This window comes from Pongo abelii, chromosome 2, assembly GCF_028885655.2.
Source record: "Pongo abelii isolate AG06213 chromosome 2, NHGRI_mPonAbe1-v2.0_pri, whole genome shotgun sequence".
NCBI lineage: Eukaryota > Metazoa > Chordata > Mammalia > Primates > Hominidae > Pongo > Pongo abelii.
This window is the reverse complement of record NC_085928.1, coordinates 195654665-195672901: the sequence shown is the minus strand read 5'-3', so window position 1 is coordinate 195672901 and position 18237 is coordinate 195654665. Positions and strand designations below refer to the sequence as shown.

General features: G+C 44.6%; 1 protein-coding gene across 8 annotated transcripts in view; it reads left to right on the top strand.

Moving 5' to 3' along the window:
• The window catches only part of IGF2BP2 (insulin like growth factor 2 mRNA binding protein 2), a 177812-nt gene that overhangs the window by 148735 nt on the left and 10840 nt on the right, over positions 1–18237 (top strand). For 4 of the 8 annotated variants that reach the window (XM_024244035.3, XM_063721556.1, XM_063721558.1 and 1 more), the window contains 3 exons: positions 555–683; positions 14345–14413; positions 15364–15480. In XM_024244035.3, the coding sequence (XP_024099803.2) occupies positions 555–683; positions 14345–14413; positions 15364–15480 (315 nt within the window). 8 annotated transcript variants of the gene reach the window in all.

Here is an 18237-nt window from a genome sequence, read left to right as displayed (position 1 = left end):
GTAACTAAACAGGCTATTCACATACCATGTAATGAGTGCTGTCTTAGGGAAACAGGAATGCTGGAGAGCACAGACAGGGCATTCGAGCTGATCTTTGGGTTGAAAGAAAGCTTCCTGTATGAGGGGTCATCTATGCTCAGGTGAAACCCACAGGTCAGCAGGACTTAGCCAGGTGGGAAGGGAGAAAAGCACTTCCTTGCCTAGGAAATAAATAGCATGTGAAGGGGCTCAGAGGTATTTAGGAAACAGGACTGGCCAGGTTGGAGATGAAGGGTTAGCAGGAGTGAGGCTGGCAAGGTGGCTGCCATCCCCAGGAAGAGCCTCATTTTCCATGATAAGATATGTAGACGTGCCCAAGTGTGGCAGAGAAGGCTTGAAGGAACACCATGGTCAGGTTAAGATGTGGCACCCACCTCTGATACAGGGTAGGAAGAGCCTGGGCAGAGCTGATTAGGAGACGCTGGTGCCATTAAGACAAGAGAGGGAGGTTGACCCAGGCGTGTGGGCCTCTCTGGTCTCCTCCCTTCATCTTTTTTCTCCATTTCTATTCCCAGCAACAAGCCAATCTGATCCCAGGGTTGAACCTCAGCGCACTTGGCATCTTTTCAACAGGACTGTCCGTGCTATCTCCACCAGCAGGGCCCCGCGGAGCTCCCCCCGCTGCCCCCTACCACCCCTTCGCTGTAAGTAGCTCAGCTTGTGGAGGTTTGCTTATGCGCTGGGCACCTCCAGGCAGCAGCATGCCTCTGCTGTGTGGAATCAGGACGGAAGCTTTCATTTAAAGGCCATGCTCAAGTAGAGATTAATCCAATGTAGGTTGAACTCAACATTTCTTAGGACTTCTTCCTAATGGGCAACTTAATATTAAACCAATCCTCTAAACACGTTCTTAAATATAGTATGTCATAACTAGCAAAGAAAGAAACTCACAGCAAATTCATCAACTAGAAGCTAATTTATTATAGAAAAGAACTTGTTAGCTCAAATAAGAACATTTCATGAGTGATGGTAATTTATTAAAATATATAGGATACCTGGATGATTCTTGAAGAGAGATGTATATCTCTCTCACATACATACATGTGCAGTTTCTACCTATGTTTACAAGTCAAATGTATTATGTCTTATTAATAGGCAATTTTTTAAAAGAAAATATTACATACGTTGTTGATATCTAAACACTTAGCACAATGCCTGGTATTTAGTAAGTTCTCAGTAAGTATTTGTTCACAACAGAAGAAGCAATGTGAATTTTGTGAGTGTTTTACTTACTGCTTTCATTCACAAGCATTATTCAAGATTTAATACATTACCAAATTGGGGCTCAGGATACTTGACAGCTTTTTTTCATTCCTAATTTTTCTCTATGCAGACTGCTTATTTTTAAAAGCAAACTTTCTTTCCCCCTATGTTTATGCTGTTTAAATGGGAAGAATTGGGTGGGTGAACATTGCCTCAGCCATTCTGTTCTTTTGAGAAGTGCTTTCTGGGGTAGGCTTCACATTGTGTGAATTCCCAGTAGCTTTTTGTGTTATCTGTAGAGAGACAGGATGAATACCCTGTGCCATCCTGCCAACAAAATGCAGACACAAACTGGCACCCACATGCTGAGTCACATATATGCACACATTCTGCATTCTTGCTTATATATGGCTCTTCTGAGTCTTTTCTTTTCTTTTTTTTTTTTTTTGAGATGGAGTCTTGCTCTGTTGCCAGGCTGGAGTGCAGTGGCACGATCTTGGCTCACTGCATCCTCCACCTGCTGGGTTCGAGCTATTCTCGTGCCTCAGCCTCCCAAGTAGCTGGGATTACAGGCATGCACCGCCACACCCAGCTAATTTTAGTAGAGAAGGGGTTTCACCATGTTGGCCAGGATGGTCTCCGTCTCCTGACCCCGTGATCTGCCTGCCTCAGCCTCCCAAAGTGCTGGGATTACAGGCATGAGCCACCACGCCCGGCCCCCCGAGTCATTTCTGAATCTCTTCATACCACCTCTTTAGTTATATCCATTTCCTCTTAAACTGAAGGAGGGGACTGACACTGAGCCTTGTGTGTTGAGTAGCCTGAAGATGCAGTACAAGGGATTGTGGCAGCTGTCAAGTCACATGGCTGTGCCAAGCAGTAAGAATAGCTTGAGAGTTTCACATCTCCATATTTTTGCTGTCAGATCTGAGAATGGCCCAATGAGGTACAACTAAGTGGCATTGAGGCACATAATCATTTCTTGGTAGAGAGGCTGTACATACAGCCCCACAGAAGATAACCTCAAACGTTAGGCTACCCTCTCAGTATGGGTAATATAAGTGGGGAGAGAAAAAGGGCATAATAAATTAGACCAATTCTAAAATTAGTAATTAGGCCGGGCATGATGGCTCACGCCTGTAATCCCAACACTTTGGGAGGCTGAAGCAGGCGAATCTCCTGAGGTCAGGAGTTCAAGACCGACCTAGCCAGCATGGTGAAACCCCGTCTCTACTAAAACTACAAAAATTAGCCAGGTGTGGTGGTGCATGCCTGTAATCCCAGCTACTTGGGAGGCTGAGGCAAGGAGAATCACTTGAACCCTGGAGGCGGAGGTTACGGTGAGCTGAGATCACGGCATTGCACTCCAGCCTGGGCGACAGAGTGAGACTTCGTCTCAAAATAAATAAATATAAAATTAAATTGGTAATCTCAAATATAGGAGTCAGCATGCTACAATCTGAGGGCCAAATCTAGCTCACCATTTATTTTCATCAGTAAAGTTTTTTAGGGGACACAGCCACGGCTGTTTATATACATATTATCTATTCCTGCTTTCCCCCTGTAGTGGCAGAGCTGAGTAGATACATACAGATCACATGAGCCACAAAGCCTAAAATATTTATGATTTGCTCCTTTGCAGAAAAAGTTTGCTGATCCCTGAACTAAATTTAACAAGGAGAGAATTTTTCTTTTGGTAGCAGAATATTTTCTAAACTTGAAAATAGGTTTTGCTAGTTGGAAAGCTTCCTTTATATCTCAGAGTTTTACTAAAATAGTAGAATAACCATTTTGCTAAAATATGTGGTTCCTGTTATTTGTAAAATAGGTTTTAAATAAAAAATTGTTAAACTAAAAACAAAACAAAAACAACCAGGTAATTCTGATCTTGATTCCATGGGTCAATATTAGAGTAGATTCTAATCCAGTGTCCTGACTGTCTGAGACATGATGGCTTCTGCAGACATCTCCTTCATGCAGCTGCAGAAGTGCAGGTCCAATGGCGTGGAGGCGGCCCTCACTGCCCACCTGTGCAGGGCCTAGGCTGCTCCTGGAATGATACCTGGAGAGTCCACACCGCAGACCTGTGGGCTTCCCTGGTGGGCCCAGGACTCCTGAGAACAGCAGCATAGGGTGGTGGAGACACTTTAAATACTTAAAGTATTGTTTTCCTGTCACATAGGCATTCACATTTCAAGGAACTAAGGTATTTTTTGGTTGCTTTTATATATCACAAAGCTCTGATGCTTTTGCTTTTAGCATCCAAAGGTCAGGGAGTCTGTGTCCCTCCTTGTAACTGGCTCATCCACACCTAGGTTGGTCTCCGAACTCTGGAATTTTTAATGCATATGTGTGTGTAGGAAAACTTTACCACTTTTTTTTTTTTTTACTGTTTTTCTGGTTATAATAGTAATATGTGCATAGTGTTTAAGAAGCAGGGAGTATGTACTTTTGAATTTCCCAAAAAACACATTTCTCTGATCCTAAAAAAAAAGCAGCAAATAATACAGCAATAATACAGAAATAATACAGCAAATAATACAGAAATGCAGAAAGTGCAAGTTTTTTCTTAACCTAGATATAACCAGTGTTTCTGTGTAGGTATGTGCATGTGTATATTTATATATGATTTATATTTTTCTCCCAAATTTTCACTCTGGAATGGAAATCCTTGTGTGTATACATCTTGATTCATTTATCCAATTATTTCCTCAGAATAATTTCCTGGAAGTAGAATCAAAGAATCTGTACATTTTCTATGCTGATACATAGTATATAATTTTGATACAAAAAAAGGTATATTACTTTTCATTCCCATCAAGTGTGTGTAACAGAACAGGATTTTTTCTTCCATACCACCACTACCAATTATTCTTTGCCATCTGATATTTTAAAATATGCGCTTTTTTAAATTATATGACTAAACAATTTCATATTGGTCATTTTTGTTTTCTCTAATAAGTTGCTTTCTGTATTTTTGGCCCCTCAGTCTATAGCTTAGGTTCTAGAGCAGAATGTGTGCATTTGAATTTCTACACTGTCACTTGCTATTTTTAACTTTGAGCAAGTGACTTAAGCTCTTCAGGTCTGGGAGTAATAATAGTACCTACATTAGGGGATTGTTATGAGGTAATTAAGTTAAAACCTACATACAGTAGCTGCTATGTAAATCATAGCTGCTATTATCATCATCTTTTTATTTCATCTTTTTCTTAATGATTTGTCATAGCTAATTACATATTAAGGCTGCTAACCACTTGTCATATTGTAAATATTTTCAACAAATATTCTCTTTGCTTTATTTGTGGTGTCTTATGTCATAAAGAATTATATGTATTTAATTATATATATGTTCATTTATAGTGAACAGTAGTTCATAGTTCAACTTAAAAATGCCAACTTTGTCATACACGGAATTCCCACTTAACTATGTATGTAGTGAACACTATATATATATATATATCTCTCTCGAACAAATGAACTTTTGTTTGAAGTTAAATGTAAACATTTCCCTTCAGCCTTTCTTCTTTCATCCAAATTTCACCCAGTACCCCCGCCCTAGAAGTGTAGTAGTTATGTTTACACATTAAAAAAAGTTTTCTCGGCATATATACAATCATATTATTCAAAAATACAAATGAAATTATGCTGTACACAGTGAATTACAAATTTTGTTTTTACATATTATGGGCATCTTTCCATAACTAGACCTAGTTTGATTTAATGGCTGCATAATATTCCATTAAATGAGTTTATCATAATTTTTGAACCAGCACACTAGTTTTACGCATTTGGGTTGATTCCAAGTTTTTCGTATTATAGACAGTGTCAAAATGAATATCTTTACAGGCATATCTTGAAGATATTGTGGATTATATTCCAGACCTCCATAGTAAAGTGAATAACATGATAAAACAAGTTACACTTTTTTTCTGTTTCCCAGTGCATATAAAAGCTGTGTTTACACTATACTGTAGTCTAAGTGTGCAATAACATTATGTCTGAGAAAACAATATCCATGCCTTAATTTAAAAATATTGTATTGCTAAAAAATGCAGACACAAACACAAAGTGAGCACGCGCAGTTGGACAAATGATACCCATAGATTTGTGTGACATAGTGTTGCCAGAAGCCTTCCAGTTTGTAAAAAACATGATTATCTGCAAAATGCAATAAAGCTGAACACAATAAAATGAGGTGTGCCTCTACATAAATCTTTGCACAAGTGTGTGAGTATATCTGAAAGTAAATTCTCTAAGACTGGAATTATTATGTCAAAGGGTATATGCATTTTAAATATTCACAGGTTTCTCTCCACCAGAATTCATGCAGAAAACTTAAAAATTAAGGTAGTTAAATAATTGATATTTTCTTTTTGAGTTTCTGACCTTTGACGTCATGCTAAGGAAAAAAGCCTTCTTCCATCCAAGACTGTAAAAATATCCTCCCATATTTTCTTTTTCTTTGTTTAAGAGACCATGCTATGTTGCCTAGGCTGGAGTGCAGTAGCTGTTCACAGGCACAATTATAGCACACTGCAGCCTCGAATTCCTGGGCTCAAGCAATCCTCCCACCTCAGCCTCCTCAATAGCTGGGACTACAAGCACTTGCTACCGCACCTGGCCTGTGTTTTCTTACACTAATTTTTAGTTGTTGGTTTTGGGGGATTGTGTATGTCTGCAATTCATAGAGAATTTATCTTGACTTATACTGAGATACAGATCTAACTTTATTTTTTTTTTTTGAAATGGATATTCAGTTTTCCCAAAATCATTTATTGAGTAATCCACCATTTTATCATTCAACTTAAAATGCCAACTTTGAATCTCATAGAATGCCCACATAGAATCTCATTCACTTAATCAAATTTCTGGACTCTATTCCATTCCATTTGTCTCTGTCTACATAGCAGATTCTATGTGTTTTATACTATTTGACAATTTTAACAGCAAGGTTATTTTTTTCCTCAAAGAATGAACTGGAAAGGTGGCCAACTTTTACTATGCTTGGGAAAATCAAAGAAAAGATTGGAATTTTCTCTTCCTTGAAGAATTGGTAAAAATTCAATCAAAAAACATGTGGGCCTACCAACTTTTGTTTGGAGAAAGACTGATTATTACCTTTTCAATTTCTTATAAGTTTTTAACTTGATTTTGTTGATTTATATTTTCCTATGAAAATACACATTTTTCCACTTAATTTTTCTTTTTATGTGTATTGATATAAAGTGGTACAAAACAGACTATTGCCTTTTAAATATCCAGACTTGTGGTTATTTCTCTCTCTTAATTTCTTTTTTAAAAAATATTTATTTATTTATTTATCGAGATGGAGTCTTGCTCTGTCGCCCAGGCTGGAGTGCAGTGGCACGATCTCGGCTCACTGTAACCTCCGCCTCTGGGTTCAAGTAATTCTCTTGCCTCAGCCTCCCAGCTGGGATTACAGGTGCCCACCACCACGCTCGGCTAATTTTTGTATTTTTAGTAGAGACGAGGTTTCACCATGTTGCCCAGGCTGGCCTCGAACTCCTGACCTCAGGTGATCCACCTGCCTCGGCCTCCCAAAGTGCTGGGATTACAGGCGTGAGCCACTACGCCCGGCCTAAGCTTGTGTTCTTAGTAAATACACAACCGCATAATCCAGTTACTTAGAATTAACTAAACTTTTACTGATTTCATTGCCCACTACAAACAGCTTCTTGTGTTCCACACCCTATCAATTTTTGAGTTATTTATTTGAATTTTTTGTTGTTGTTTGTCTGGAGTGTTTTCTCAAACAAGTTTTAACAAATTGCACAAGTATAATTTCTAAGCCTTTCTGTATCTGAAAGTGCTCTTCTTTTTCCTTCACATGTGAATGAATTCTGGGTGTCTAGAAATTCTAGGGTCGTAGTTCCTCCATCTATCTATCTATCTATCTATCTATCTATCTATCTATTTATCTATCTATTTAGAAACAGAGTCTCGCTCTGTCACCTAGGCTAAAGTGCAGTGGTGCAATTTTGGCTCACTGCAACCTCCACCTCCCAGGTGCAAGCGATTCTCATGCCTCAGCCTCCCAAGTAGCTGGGACTACAGGCATGTGCCACCACACCTGGCTAATTTTTCTATTTTTGGTAGAGACAGGATTTTGCCATGTTGGCCAGGCTGATCTCGAACTCCTGACCTCAAGTAATCCGCCTGCCTTGGCCTCCCAAAGTGCTGGGATTACAGGTGTGACCCACCATGCCCAGCCCATAGCTCCTTTAGAACTCTAAAAATGTTACTTCTAGCATTGTAGGTATCTTTTTTCTTCTTCTTCTTCTTCTCCTTCTCCTCCTCCTCTTTTATTTATTTATTTATTTATTTATGTATTTTTTAGAAACAGGGTCCTGCTCTGTCACCTAGTAGGCTGGAGTGCAGTGGTGTGATTCCAGCTTACTGCAATCTCAAACTCCTGGGCTCAAGTGATGCTCCTGCCTCAGCTTCTTGAGTAGCCAGGACTACAGGTGCACACCACCACGCCTGTCTTTCCGCCCCCCGTCCGGTGTCTATAAGTTTTTTTGCCTTTTATAATAATTTGCCTTTACCCTTGGAATTCAGGAATCTGAATCTGAGTGCTTTGATCTAAAGATCCGTGTTTTTCTTTGGCTCAGGAGAATGTTTTCCTTCCATAATTAATTTTAGTGTTGCTTCTGTCCCATCCACTTTGTTTTCTCCTTCTGGAGTTCCCACTCCAGAAGAGGAGAGTTATAGCAAACCTCACTCTATTCTTTGTGTCTGTCCACTTCCCACTCTTTGTCTTGGTTTTGTGTGGTTTAACAGTCTCATGCATCGATGGGCTTTTCAGCAGTGTCTTCCCTACTGTTTGCACGTCCTCTACTGAGTTTTTACTTAACCATGTTTTTCATATCCAGGGTCACTCTGGTTCTCTGATGGTTCATTTCTCATAGCAGTCTATATACAAATTATTGAAGCACTGTCCTCTTGAATCTCACTAGGAGATCAAATCACAATTTTGTAAAAAGCTCTCCCTTCTCCCTCCATTAACTCACTGGGGTCATTTGCTTGTCTTGTGCAGCTGGGCTCCTCTCCTTTGTGCTGCTGATTCTTTATATATGTCTAATGGATTTTAATTGTCCATTTATGTATTTAAATGCACTCAACAGAGAGCATAATTACAATCCTTAGGGGAGCTTTTTCTTAGCATGCTCCCCAGACCCCACCTGAACCAGTGAGTTCAGAATGTCCCAGGTGAGTGCAGCAGTGAATGCAGTGGTTTAGATCTTGGGCTGCAGAGGCAGACACAGAGATCTGTGTTAGCATCTCAGCTCTACCTCTAGCTGGCTCACCAGTTCCTAGCTCCCTCCAGCTTCTAAGGTTGTCCCATGAGAACACACAGAGCAGGACAGGCAGCTGCATGTAAGGAGACACTTTGACAAGCTGGCATAGAGCAGTGCACCTTCTGCATCTTAGAAAGCTATGTCCACAACACTGAACCCTCTGGCCAAGTCGTCACCCCTTCCCTAAGGCCCATGTCCCTGGTGCCCAGAGGGAGCACCTGCCAGCTTTGCAGTCTGGTATCAGTCTATCATCACACTAAAACTATTTAAATATTTGAACGTAATTCATATATATGCCTTAAAATACTAGCAAACCAAATTCAGCAGTACATTAGGAAGACCATTCATCATGACCAAGTGGGATTTATCCCTGGGATGCAAGGGTGGTTCGACATATGCAAATCAATCAATGTAATACATCATATCAACAGCAAAATTAGTAGAAGAAAAGAAGTAATAAAGATCAGGGTGGAAATAAATGAAATTGGAATGAAAAATACAGTACAAAAGATCAATTAAACATAATTCCTATGCCTGGTCTTTGCCCTCTGCACTCCCCTTTCCCACCCTCCACTCTTCCCACCCCCGATTTCTTCATGCTTCAGAATATCACCTAAATTGTGTATCATATGGTCACACATCGCAGCTTGATCCCTACAGTTCTCCCAGGAAAAGGAGGCCTCGCTGTTTATAACTCCATTTTTTAATTTTCACAAGTGTGTTTGATATATACTCCTCTACCTACCACCCAGAAGAGTCAAACTCAGAAAAGGCAGACACCAGTGTTCCTGAAGTTGAGAGTTTGAAACAATCCTGTGGATAACAATTACCCACCTCCCTCTGCCTCTCAGTTAGTGGGTGGGGGGTGAGGGGGTGAGGACACACCTGGCAGGAGTGCCTTCACCACACCTCCTTTCCCCCTTCCCACTGCCAAAATGATTTTGAAACACTCAAAAATAAAGTAGCTTCTCCCTCATAAAATAGGTGGGACTCTCCAACTGGGACAGTGAGTCTAATGGCCACATTGGGGTCAGGGTTCCCTACCAACCTCCCTATCCCTCGGGGCCTTGAACCAGATGTCGGATGACTACAACCTGCTTTCCCATTAAAATAGTTATTTGAGTCATTGCCAAGTTACTTTTTCTGACCATTATAAATAAGCAAGATTTGAAAGCCCCCTTCCATTTGAGGCTGTAGACATCACCTAATAGAAAGTATGGGAATGGGGCCGGATGTGGTGGCTCACTCCTGTAATCCCAGCACTTTGGGAGGCCGAGGCTGATGGATCATTTGAAGTCAGGAGTTCAAGACTAGCCTGACCAACATGGTGAAACCCTGTCTGTACTAAAAATGCAAAAAAATTAGCCTGCTGCAGTGGCTCACGCCTGTAATGCCAGCACTTTGGGAGGCCGTGGTGGGAGGATCACCTGAGGTCAGGAGTTTGAGATCAGCCTGACCAACATGGTGAAACCCTGTCTCTACTAAAAATATAAAAATTAGCTAGGCGTGGTGATGGGTACTTGTAATCCCAGCTTCTCAGGAGGCTGAGGCAGGAGAATCGCTTGAACCCGGAGGCAGAGTTTGCAGTGGGCCAAGATCATGCCACTGCACTCCAGCCTGGGCGACAGAGCTAGTCCATCTTAAAAGTATGGGAAGGGGAAATAGAAAGTATGCTCTGATAAGACACTTTTTTTTTTTTTTTTTTTGAGATGGAGTCTCACTCTGTCACCCAGGCTGGAGTACAGTGGCATGATCTCGGCTCACTGCAACCTCCGCCTCCCGGGTTCAAGCAGTTCCCCTGCCTCAGCCTCCCAAGTAACTGGAACTATAGATGTGCACCACCATGCCTGGCTAATTTTTGTATTTTGGGTAGAAGTGGGGTTTTACCATGTTGGCCAGGCTGGTCTTGAACTCCTGACCTCAAGTGATCTGCCTACCTCGGCCTCCCAAAGTGCTGGGATTACAGGCGTGAGCCACCATGTCTGGCCAGACATTTCATTATACATAAGCACTCATTTATCACTAATTAATTTAGCTCATCCAATGCCCAGTGATAGATCTTTCATTCCTGTGACCTCATTGAATACCACATAGCACCCGTCAAGGGCATCTGTCGTGCTTAGGGTCAAATCTGCAGCCCACTGGTGCTGCCTCCCCCGCCACATCCTGCTAACCCTCATTCGCATTCAGTATACTGCGCTCCTTTCTGTTTTCCAAATAGGCCAACCCCTTTTCTAGCTCTGGACCTCCTAGAACCCTGCTTAGAATGCTCCCTCCCAGTGCCTTGTCTGGGGCTCCATCTCCTCCCTGGGTCTTGACTGCAGTAGTCTTTTTCCAGACCACTGGCCTCCACACCTGCTTCTTGCCTGTTCCTGTTCATTTCTTTCACAGTACTTGAAGTTCTCTTTTGTGCCTGCCTCCCCAGTAGAACACAAGCTCCATGCTGACAGTGACCATTACTGTCTTAATAACTGTGTCCCCAGCACCCGGGACCCGGGTCAATGTCTCCCACAGAGTAGGTGCTCACATGCCTTTTTTTTTTTTTTTTTTTTTTTGAGACAGTCTTGTTCTGTCACCCAGGCTGGAGTGCAGTGGCATGATTTCGGCTCACTGAAACCTCTTGTCTCCCGGGTTCAAGCGATTCTCCCACCTCAGCCTCCTGAATAGCTGGAATTACAGGTGCCCACCACCACGCCCAGCTAATTTTTGTATTTTTGCTAGCGATGGGGTTTCGCCATGTTGGACAGGCTGGTCTTGAACTGCTGACCTCAAATAATCCGCCTGCCTCAGCCTCCCAAAGTGCTAGGATTACAGGCATGAGCCACCGTGCCCAGCCTCAAATGCCTTTTGAATGAATGAATGAACAAACCCTCACAACACTACTATAAGAACTAGATATTATTTGAGTCTGTCTGTGGATAAGGCTCAGAAAGGTTAAATAATTTTTTCCAACTTGTAGTGATTCAGAGACTCAGATCTTCTGACTCCAAAAACTAACTTCTATTCACAGGGGCTAATGGCAGAGCCTCCGCTAGAAACAAGCTCCTGATTGCAGAGTTCAAGATTCTTTCTCTGTGACAATTTTCCAGCTGTTACTCATGAATAAAAGAGAATTTGTCCTTTTTATCCTTTGATGGCTAATTTTAAAAATCTCTTTCTTACCCTGAGTTCCTAGGAAGTCTAAATTTGATAGTATTTATGTGAGAAGTATTTGAACCCAGAATAGGAGCCACACTGTGGCTTTTCTATTTCTGACCTCACATGAGTTTTGTAAGGAAATGGCAAATCATAGTTCAAAGGAATTCTTTCTGCCGTGAGACCTGAAGGAACGATTCTTTAGGCAGGAGGAGGACTGAAGTGCTCTTTTCCCAGACTAGAGTTTTGTGCAGAAGAGTTGCATGAATTCTCCCCCAGCTCTTCATGGCCCAGGACATTGACCTGCAGAGAAAGCTCTGGAGCTGATGTTCTTTCCAGGAGGTCCTTCGAAAGAAGCAGAGCCAAGAGAGAGAAACTGCTTCAGACCCACCTTCCTGCAAAACTTGAGCTTGCCAAGAGACTGCTGATCTCATAGCACCCTCTTGTGGGCATGAGGGGCTGCTGCAGCCCCTTTCCAAGTCAAAGCAAGGCTGGCACCACAGCCGTGTTAAGTGGAGCTCTGTCGCCAACAGGCGTGGCGGGTAACCTACAGCATCCCTGGAGCAGCTCCTCAAGTTGTTCACATCTCTGCCTTCTCGCTCCAGGCTCAAAAAGGGCAACGGTTTCATTTTGTCCCTAATGGGTCATAAGGCAAAATCCTAACCTTCAGGAGATTCGGGGGATGGAGGGCATGCCCGTCACTGTGAGATTTGCTCAGGGATCCTCAAATGAAAGCTGGGTCACCAGACTCCAAGCCTCGGCCACGTCTGACCACCGTTGGAATCGTCTTCCTGGAGGACTGTCTTGCAGGGTGGGCCTACGGGAATTGTTCCGTGGTGCCCAGAGCTGTTTACTTCCTCTCCTGGAACAGTGATGTCAGTGTTGACCCAGCCTTGTGTAAAGCACAGCTAACGATTCTGCTGACTCAGGTCAATGTTCTGCCTCTAAGAATATATCACCGGGCGCAGTGGTTCACACCTGTAACCTCAGCACTTTAAAGGGAGGCCGAGGCGGGTGGATCACTTGAGGTCAGGGGTTCAAGACCAGCCTTACCAACATGGTGAAACCCTGTCTGTACTAACAATACAAAATTAGCTGAGCTTGGTGGCACATGCCTGTAATCCCAGCTATTTGGGAGGCTGAGGCAGGAGAATCGCTTGAACCCGGGAGGTGGAGGATACAGTGAGCCAAGATCGCACCACTGTACTCCAGCCTAGTCAACAAGAGTGAAACACCATCTCAAAAAAAAAAAAAAGTATCAAATCAGACATAGTTCCCTCTCATAGGACTGTTGTGAGGATTAAAAGAGTTTATGAATAGACACAAAATATCTATGTTAATATCTAGTACACAGTACCTATTCAGTAAAAAGCAGCTACTTGGCAGGGTGCAGTGGCTCACCCTTATAATCCTGTCACTTTGGGAGGCTGAGGTGGGTAGATCACCTGAGGTCAGTAGTACGAGACCAGCCTGGCCAACATGGTGAAACCCCATCTCTACTAAAAATACAAAAAATTAACCAGGCGTGGTGGGGGGTGCCTGTAATCCCAGCTACTTGGGAGGCTGAGGCAGGAGACTCGCTTGAACCTGGGGGGGCGGAGGTTGCAGTGAGCCGAGATTGCGCCACTTCTCTCCAGCCTGGGCAAAAGAGTGAAATGCCATCTCAAAAATAAAGAAATAGAATAAAAGCAGCTACTTTCTAAATTTCTATTTTCTTAATAGCTCTACTTTTTTTCTGTCCACATCTGCCCTCCTGTTCCCTGCTCCTCTCTCTCCACATTCATTTTCTTTCTCTCCTCTCTCAGTCTCTCTCCCTCTCTTTTTGTTCCTATGAAGACAGGGCCTTGCTCTGTCACCCAGGCACAGCACCAGTGCAGTGGTGCAGTCATAGCTCACTGCAGCCTCAAATTCCCAGGCTCAAGTGATCCTCCCACCTCAGCCTCCTGAGTAACTGGGACCAGAGTGCACACTACCACACCCAGCTAATTTTTTATTTTTATTTTTTATAGAGATGGGGTCTCTCTATGTTACCCAGGCTAGCCTCAAATTCTTGGACCCAAGTGATCCTCCCATTTCAGATTCCCAAAGCTCAGTCTCCTTTGACATTTCTCCCTTCTCAGGATTCTTTCCATTCCTTCTAGAATTCTCTGATGGAGCTGACTGATCTATCTGCCCAGGAACACATTTGCTTGTTCTGAATAACTCTTGGGTTTTATCCAGCACACTCTGTCCTTTTTCATCTACGACTCATCATTGTCCAGAAAATGAAAGGCACTGGCCCCGCCTCTCCACCCGAGGGCAGGTTAAGAGTGTATGGATGCAAGTGCCAGTGGGTGTATGTGTGTATGTGTGTGTTCACACCCATGGTATGTTCCTAGGACGCCTCAAGCATGACTCAGCTTAGAAATGATGAACATTTAGCCCAGAGAGCTACTGCAACCAGGGGACATCTTGCCAAGCATTCCGTGGTGTGAGTGGGAAAAGTGGAGCAGAGATCTGAGACACAGGGACAGGCGTGTAGACAAGACAGTGGAGCCAGCTGATGCCACAGAGAGCCTGTGTCTCATGTGGGGAATCTTGCCTCCCTGAGGACAGTCACAGTCCCTGAGGGCACCCGCCCACTGACTCTTTCTCTCATGCTGCAGACCCACTCCGGATACTTCTCCAGCCTGTACCCCCATCACCAGTTTGGCCCGTTCCCGCATCATCACTCTGTAAGTGCCCCCTCAGTTCAGCCGCACCTGCCACTTTTCCTTCTCCTGGGGCTGGGCCCACTTGGCCCTTGGTGGCCAGTGAATGTTCACAGTGCAGGTCCTGTCTCCTGTGGCTCTGGGTTGTCCTGGGAGTGACACACCTCAAAGCCTGAGCACGCCCAACTCCCCAGCACCCGAGTGCCCTTGAGGTTCTACAGAGGCCTAGGCCGTTCCTGTTGCACAGTCCTGTGGATGCTCGCACACCTCACAGGCCGCAGGAGCTGCTGCAGATGGGCAAGCAGAAGACCAGATGAGCAGGTGCTGTTGGCACTGAAAAGCAGAGTTTCCAAAGATCTTTGAATAAAGTCTAGCAAATGAGGAGAACGTCATTTGCACAGACCCCACTTGCAAGGACCCCTGGCAGCCTTGCCCAAGAGCTTCTGCCTTTTGTCACAGGGTCCCAGGAGGGATGGTTCACCCCATCTTCCTGGGCAGGTCACCGTGCAGCTGGGTCAGGTCAGATTTAGTTGTGAAAATGCTTCTCTGGATACCAGATGGGTTGGGCAGCTTTCCATTCCCTCTAACAGAATGCCTTGGGGCCGTCTTCAGGCCAGGTATGTTTAATAGCTGTTTTCATTTCTTGGGTGAAGACACAGGAGAGATACAGATCACATTTGTGTAAGACAGAAAACCTGTGAACAGACAGCTTTTGGAATCCAACAAATTGAGAAGCTCGAGAGGAGTATGCCCTTGATTATCACTAGCACTGCCTGTGCTCAGGTCCTTTCCTCAGGCTTCACACCTGCAGAGCCGCAGGCCGCAGAAGGATCCCGTGCACCATTTTGGCCATTTCCTTGGGTGGCGGGGCCTTCCCACCATGGGGTTCATGGTAAGGCGCTTGGTACCTGTTGAGTGCCTGGAGGAGAAAGCCTGGTTGGAATGATGTCTTCTTCCTTGTCTCGCCCTCCCAGTATCCAGAGCAGGAGATTGTGAATCTCTTCATCCCAACCCAGGCTGTGGGCGCCATCATCGGGAAGAAGGGGGCACACATCAAACAGCTGGCGAGATTCGCCGGGGCCTCCATCAAGGTGAGGCTCCTCCCGACGGCCCTTGCGGCCCTTTTGCCACCTCCCCTCACCCCACAGCCCTTGTTCCCTCTCAGTCCCGGGCAGTGCCACACCGTGCAGAGAGAATCCCATAGTGATCTAGAACATTTGCCCCATGACTGTTCCCATCCACTCTCATCTTTCCTTTTCTTATTCCTTTACTGTTCAGCGAACCACTGAATTAGAAAACAATAGTAGCAAACAACCCAATCCAGTCCTTTTTGTTTTATCATTGTTGTCCTCAAGAAGATAAAGAAAGGTTGAGGATTTTCCCAAGCTAAGGGAAGGGACTGCAGTAAAGTGACAACTTAGCAGGTATCAGTGTACGGTGCTTTAATGAGTCTCCACAGGCCCTGAACTACGAGAAAATAATGTGAATAAAAAACTCTTTGAAAAGCAATGATAAAATCATAAACAAAAGCTGAGGGTCTAACCCAATATGCAGCCCAGCCTGAGCATAGCAGCTCAGGAAGGACGGTCCTTGACTTATGGAAAGGCTGCGAATGCAGACGTGGCTGCAGCTCCAGGCCCACATCCTGCCTCCTTGAGCACAGTGTGGAGAATCATCAGAGAAGCTGAAAGGGGAGGATTATTTGCCCCTGGTCCTGCTCCAAGACCAGCTATCAGCTCTGACTCACGGGCAGAATGCTGAGCACGTCCCAAGCCTCATGAAACATTTTCGGAAACAGAGTTTTTGTTGTTACGCAAAATAATTTGCTACCATGGGACAACCCAGAATTCCAAATGAGAAGTCTCATGACTTGGAGAGAAAGAATGCTTACACTTTCTCCCCAGGAAGAGCTGGAATTTCTCCCACAGCAAGTGTGCTAGAGGAAAAACAAAAACAAAATATTCTGAATAGTACAGAACAAGGGTTGCACTGAGACCATCAGAGAATTTCATTTTGGTGAATTATTTTCCCTCTCAGACTTCATTTATCTCATCTGCAGAGTGGACAGACAGGATGAGAGCCCTGAGGTGTGGGGGCCCTTGTGCCCAGCAGGCCTGCTGCAGGTGAGACCCCGGCCTAGGCACTGATAGGCAGGTTCTGGCCCGACCCCTGAGGGTGGGCTGAGTAAAGTGTGGAAGACCCCCCAGCTGGCTGCAGCCCTTGGGCCTTGCCCAGCTTTCAGTCCTGCAGTCTGAGATGCCGGCAGGAGAAAGGACCATTTCAACTAAAAGGGACTTGAGGGACCATCTCATCAAATCCCTGTCTTGTTCAGCAGAGAAAAGTGAGGCTCAGAGAGTGCCGGGACATGGGCAAGGCACACATGTGGCAGGGCTGGCTCTGAGATGGAAATTCTGCTGACTTCTGGGATATCCAGCACCTCCTGGGGCTCACCACTGCAGCGCCTCTTCGTTTACTATTGCCCGTGAGGAGCTGGCACCTAGGGAGTTTTCATTGGCTTGTCCAAGGCCACAAAGCTGAAGAATGAGAGAGCCAAGATTTGCCCATGTTATCCGGTTTCTGGTCCAGTGTGTTTTTCCACCATAGCAACCTAACTGTGATGCCAGAATCATTCCCAGCAGGCCCTTTAGGAAAATAAGAGATCAGTCACATGGGCTGCATCCCACAGTCCCAGGTCCCAGCAAGGTCGAGTGGTGACGTGTCACTGTGCTCCTGGGCTCCGTGATGGGCAAAGACAGCAGTGCTGCATCCGGAGGACAGAATGGACTCTAGAGCTTAGGAGGGTCCAGACAATGTTTTTTATGTTGGGCCAACAATCTTCTCCAGCAACCTTCTACTTCCCCAGCTCCTGCCTCTCTCCATAGCATAAACCAGGGAGGCCAAATATTTGTGAAGGAAATTTCCAAATTTTTAAAATCAATCGGCCAGGTGTGGTGACTTATACCTGTAATCCCAGCACTTTGGGAGGCTGAGGCAAGTGGATCACCTGAGGTCAGGAGTTGGAGACCAGCCCGGGCAATAGGGTGAAATCCCGTCTCTACAAAAATACAAAAATTAGCCATGCATGATGGCGGGTGCCTGTAATCCCAGCTACTTGAGAGGCTGAGGCAGGAGAATCACTTGATCCTGGGAGGTGGAGGTTGTAGTGAGCTGAGATCACGCCATTGCACTGCAGCCTTGGTGACAGGGTGAGACTCTGTCTCAAAAAAAAAAGTAAAAAAATCAATCTGGGTTTTGCTAGATTCCCTTCGTCTCAACAGGTTCCTGAAAACATCTGTCTCTAAAGCAAGACGGATGATCTCACTAACTCCAGAGATTCTCCCACCCCTAGTTTCTACTTTGCCAGTCTTTGGGGGCCACAATGAGGGGCACATTTGATGCTGCTGGGCAGGGAGAGAGCCTCACACTCATCCATGGGAACAGAGTGCCCAGAGGAGGTGGGCTGAGCTAAGATCTGGGTGATGCACTCCAAGAGATGCTTTGGTTGCAGGTGAGAGCTGAGCTTCCGTCACCTGCTTTTCCTGTAGAACAGGCTTCCAAATGCTGCACAAAATGCATTCAGCCAGTGACACCTAATTCCAGATCCTGACTCCAGCCCTGCTTACCCTGTGATATTGGCAGTTATCTCTGGGTTCCATCTGCTTCAGTCATAAGATGGGGTCCTCATTCCTGCCCCTTTAGAGGGAGTGTGCGCATGGAATGACATTCCAAAACTACACAAGTGCACAAGTAGCCCTCCGGCTTCTGGTCTACGCTGGCGAATGCCAGGCAGTAGAGCCCTCAGAGGTTTCTTTCAGAATCTGAGCAAAGCAGCCACAAGTCACTACGAA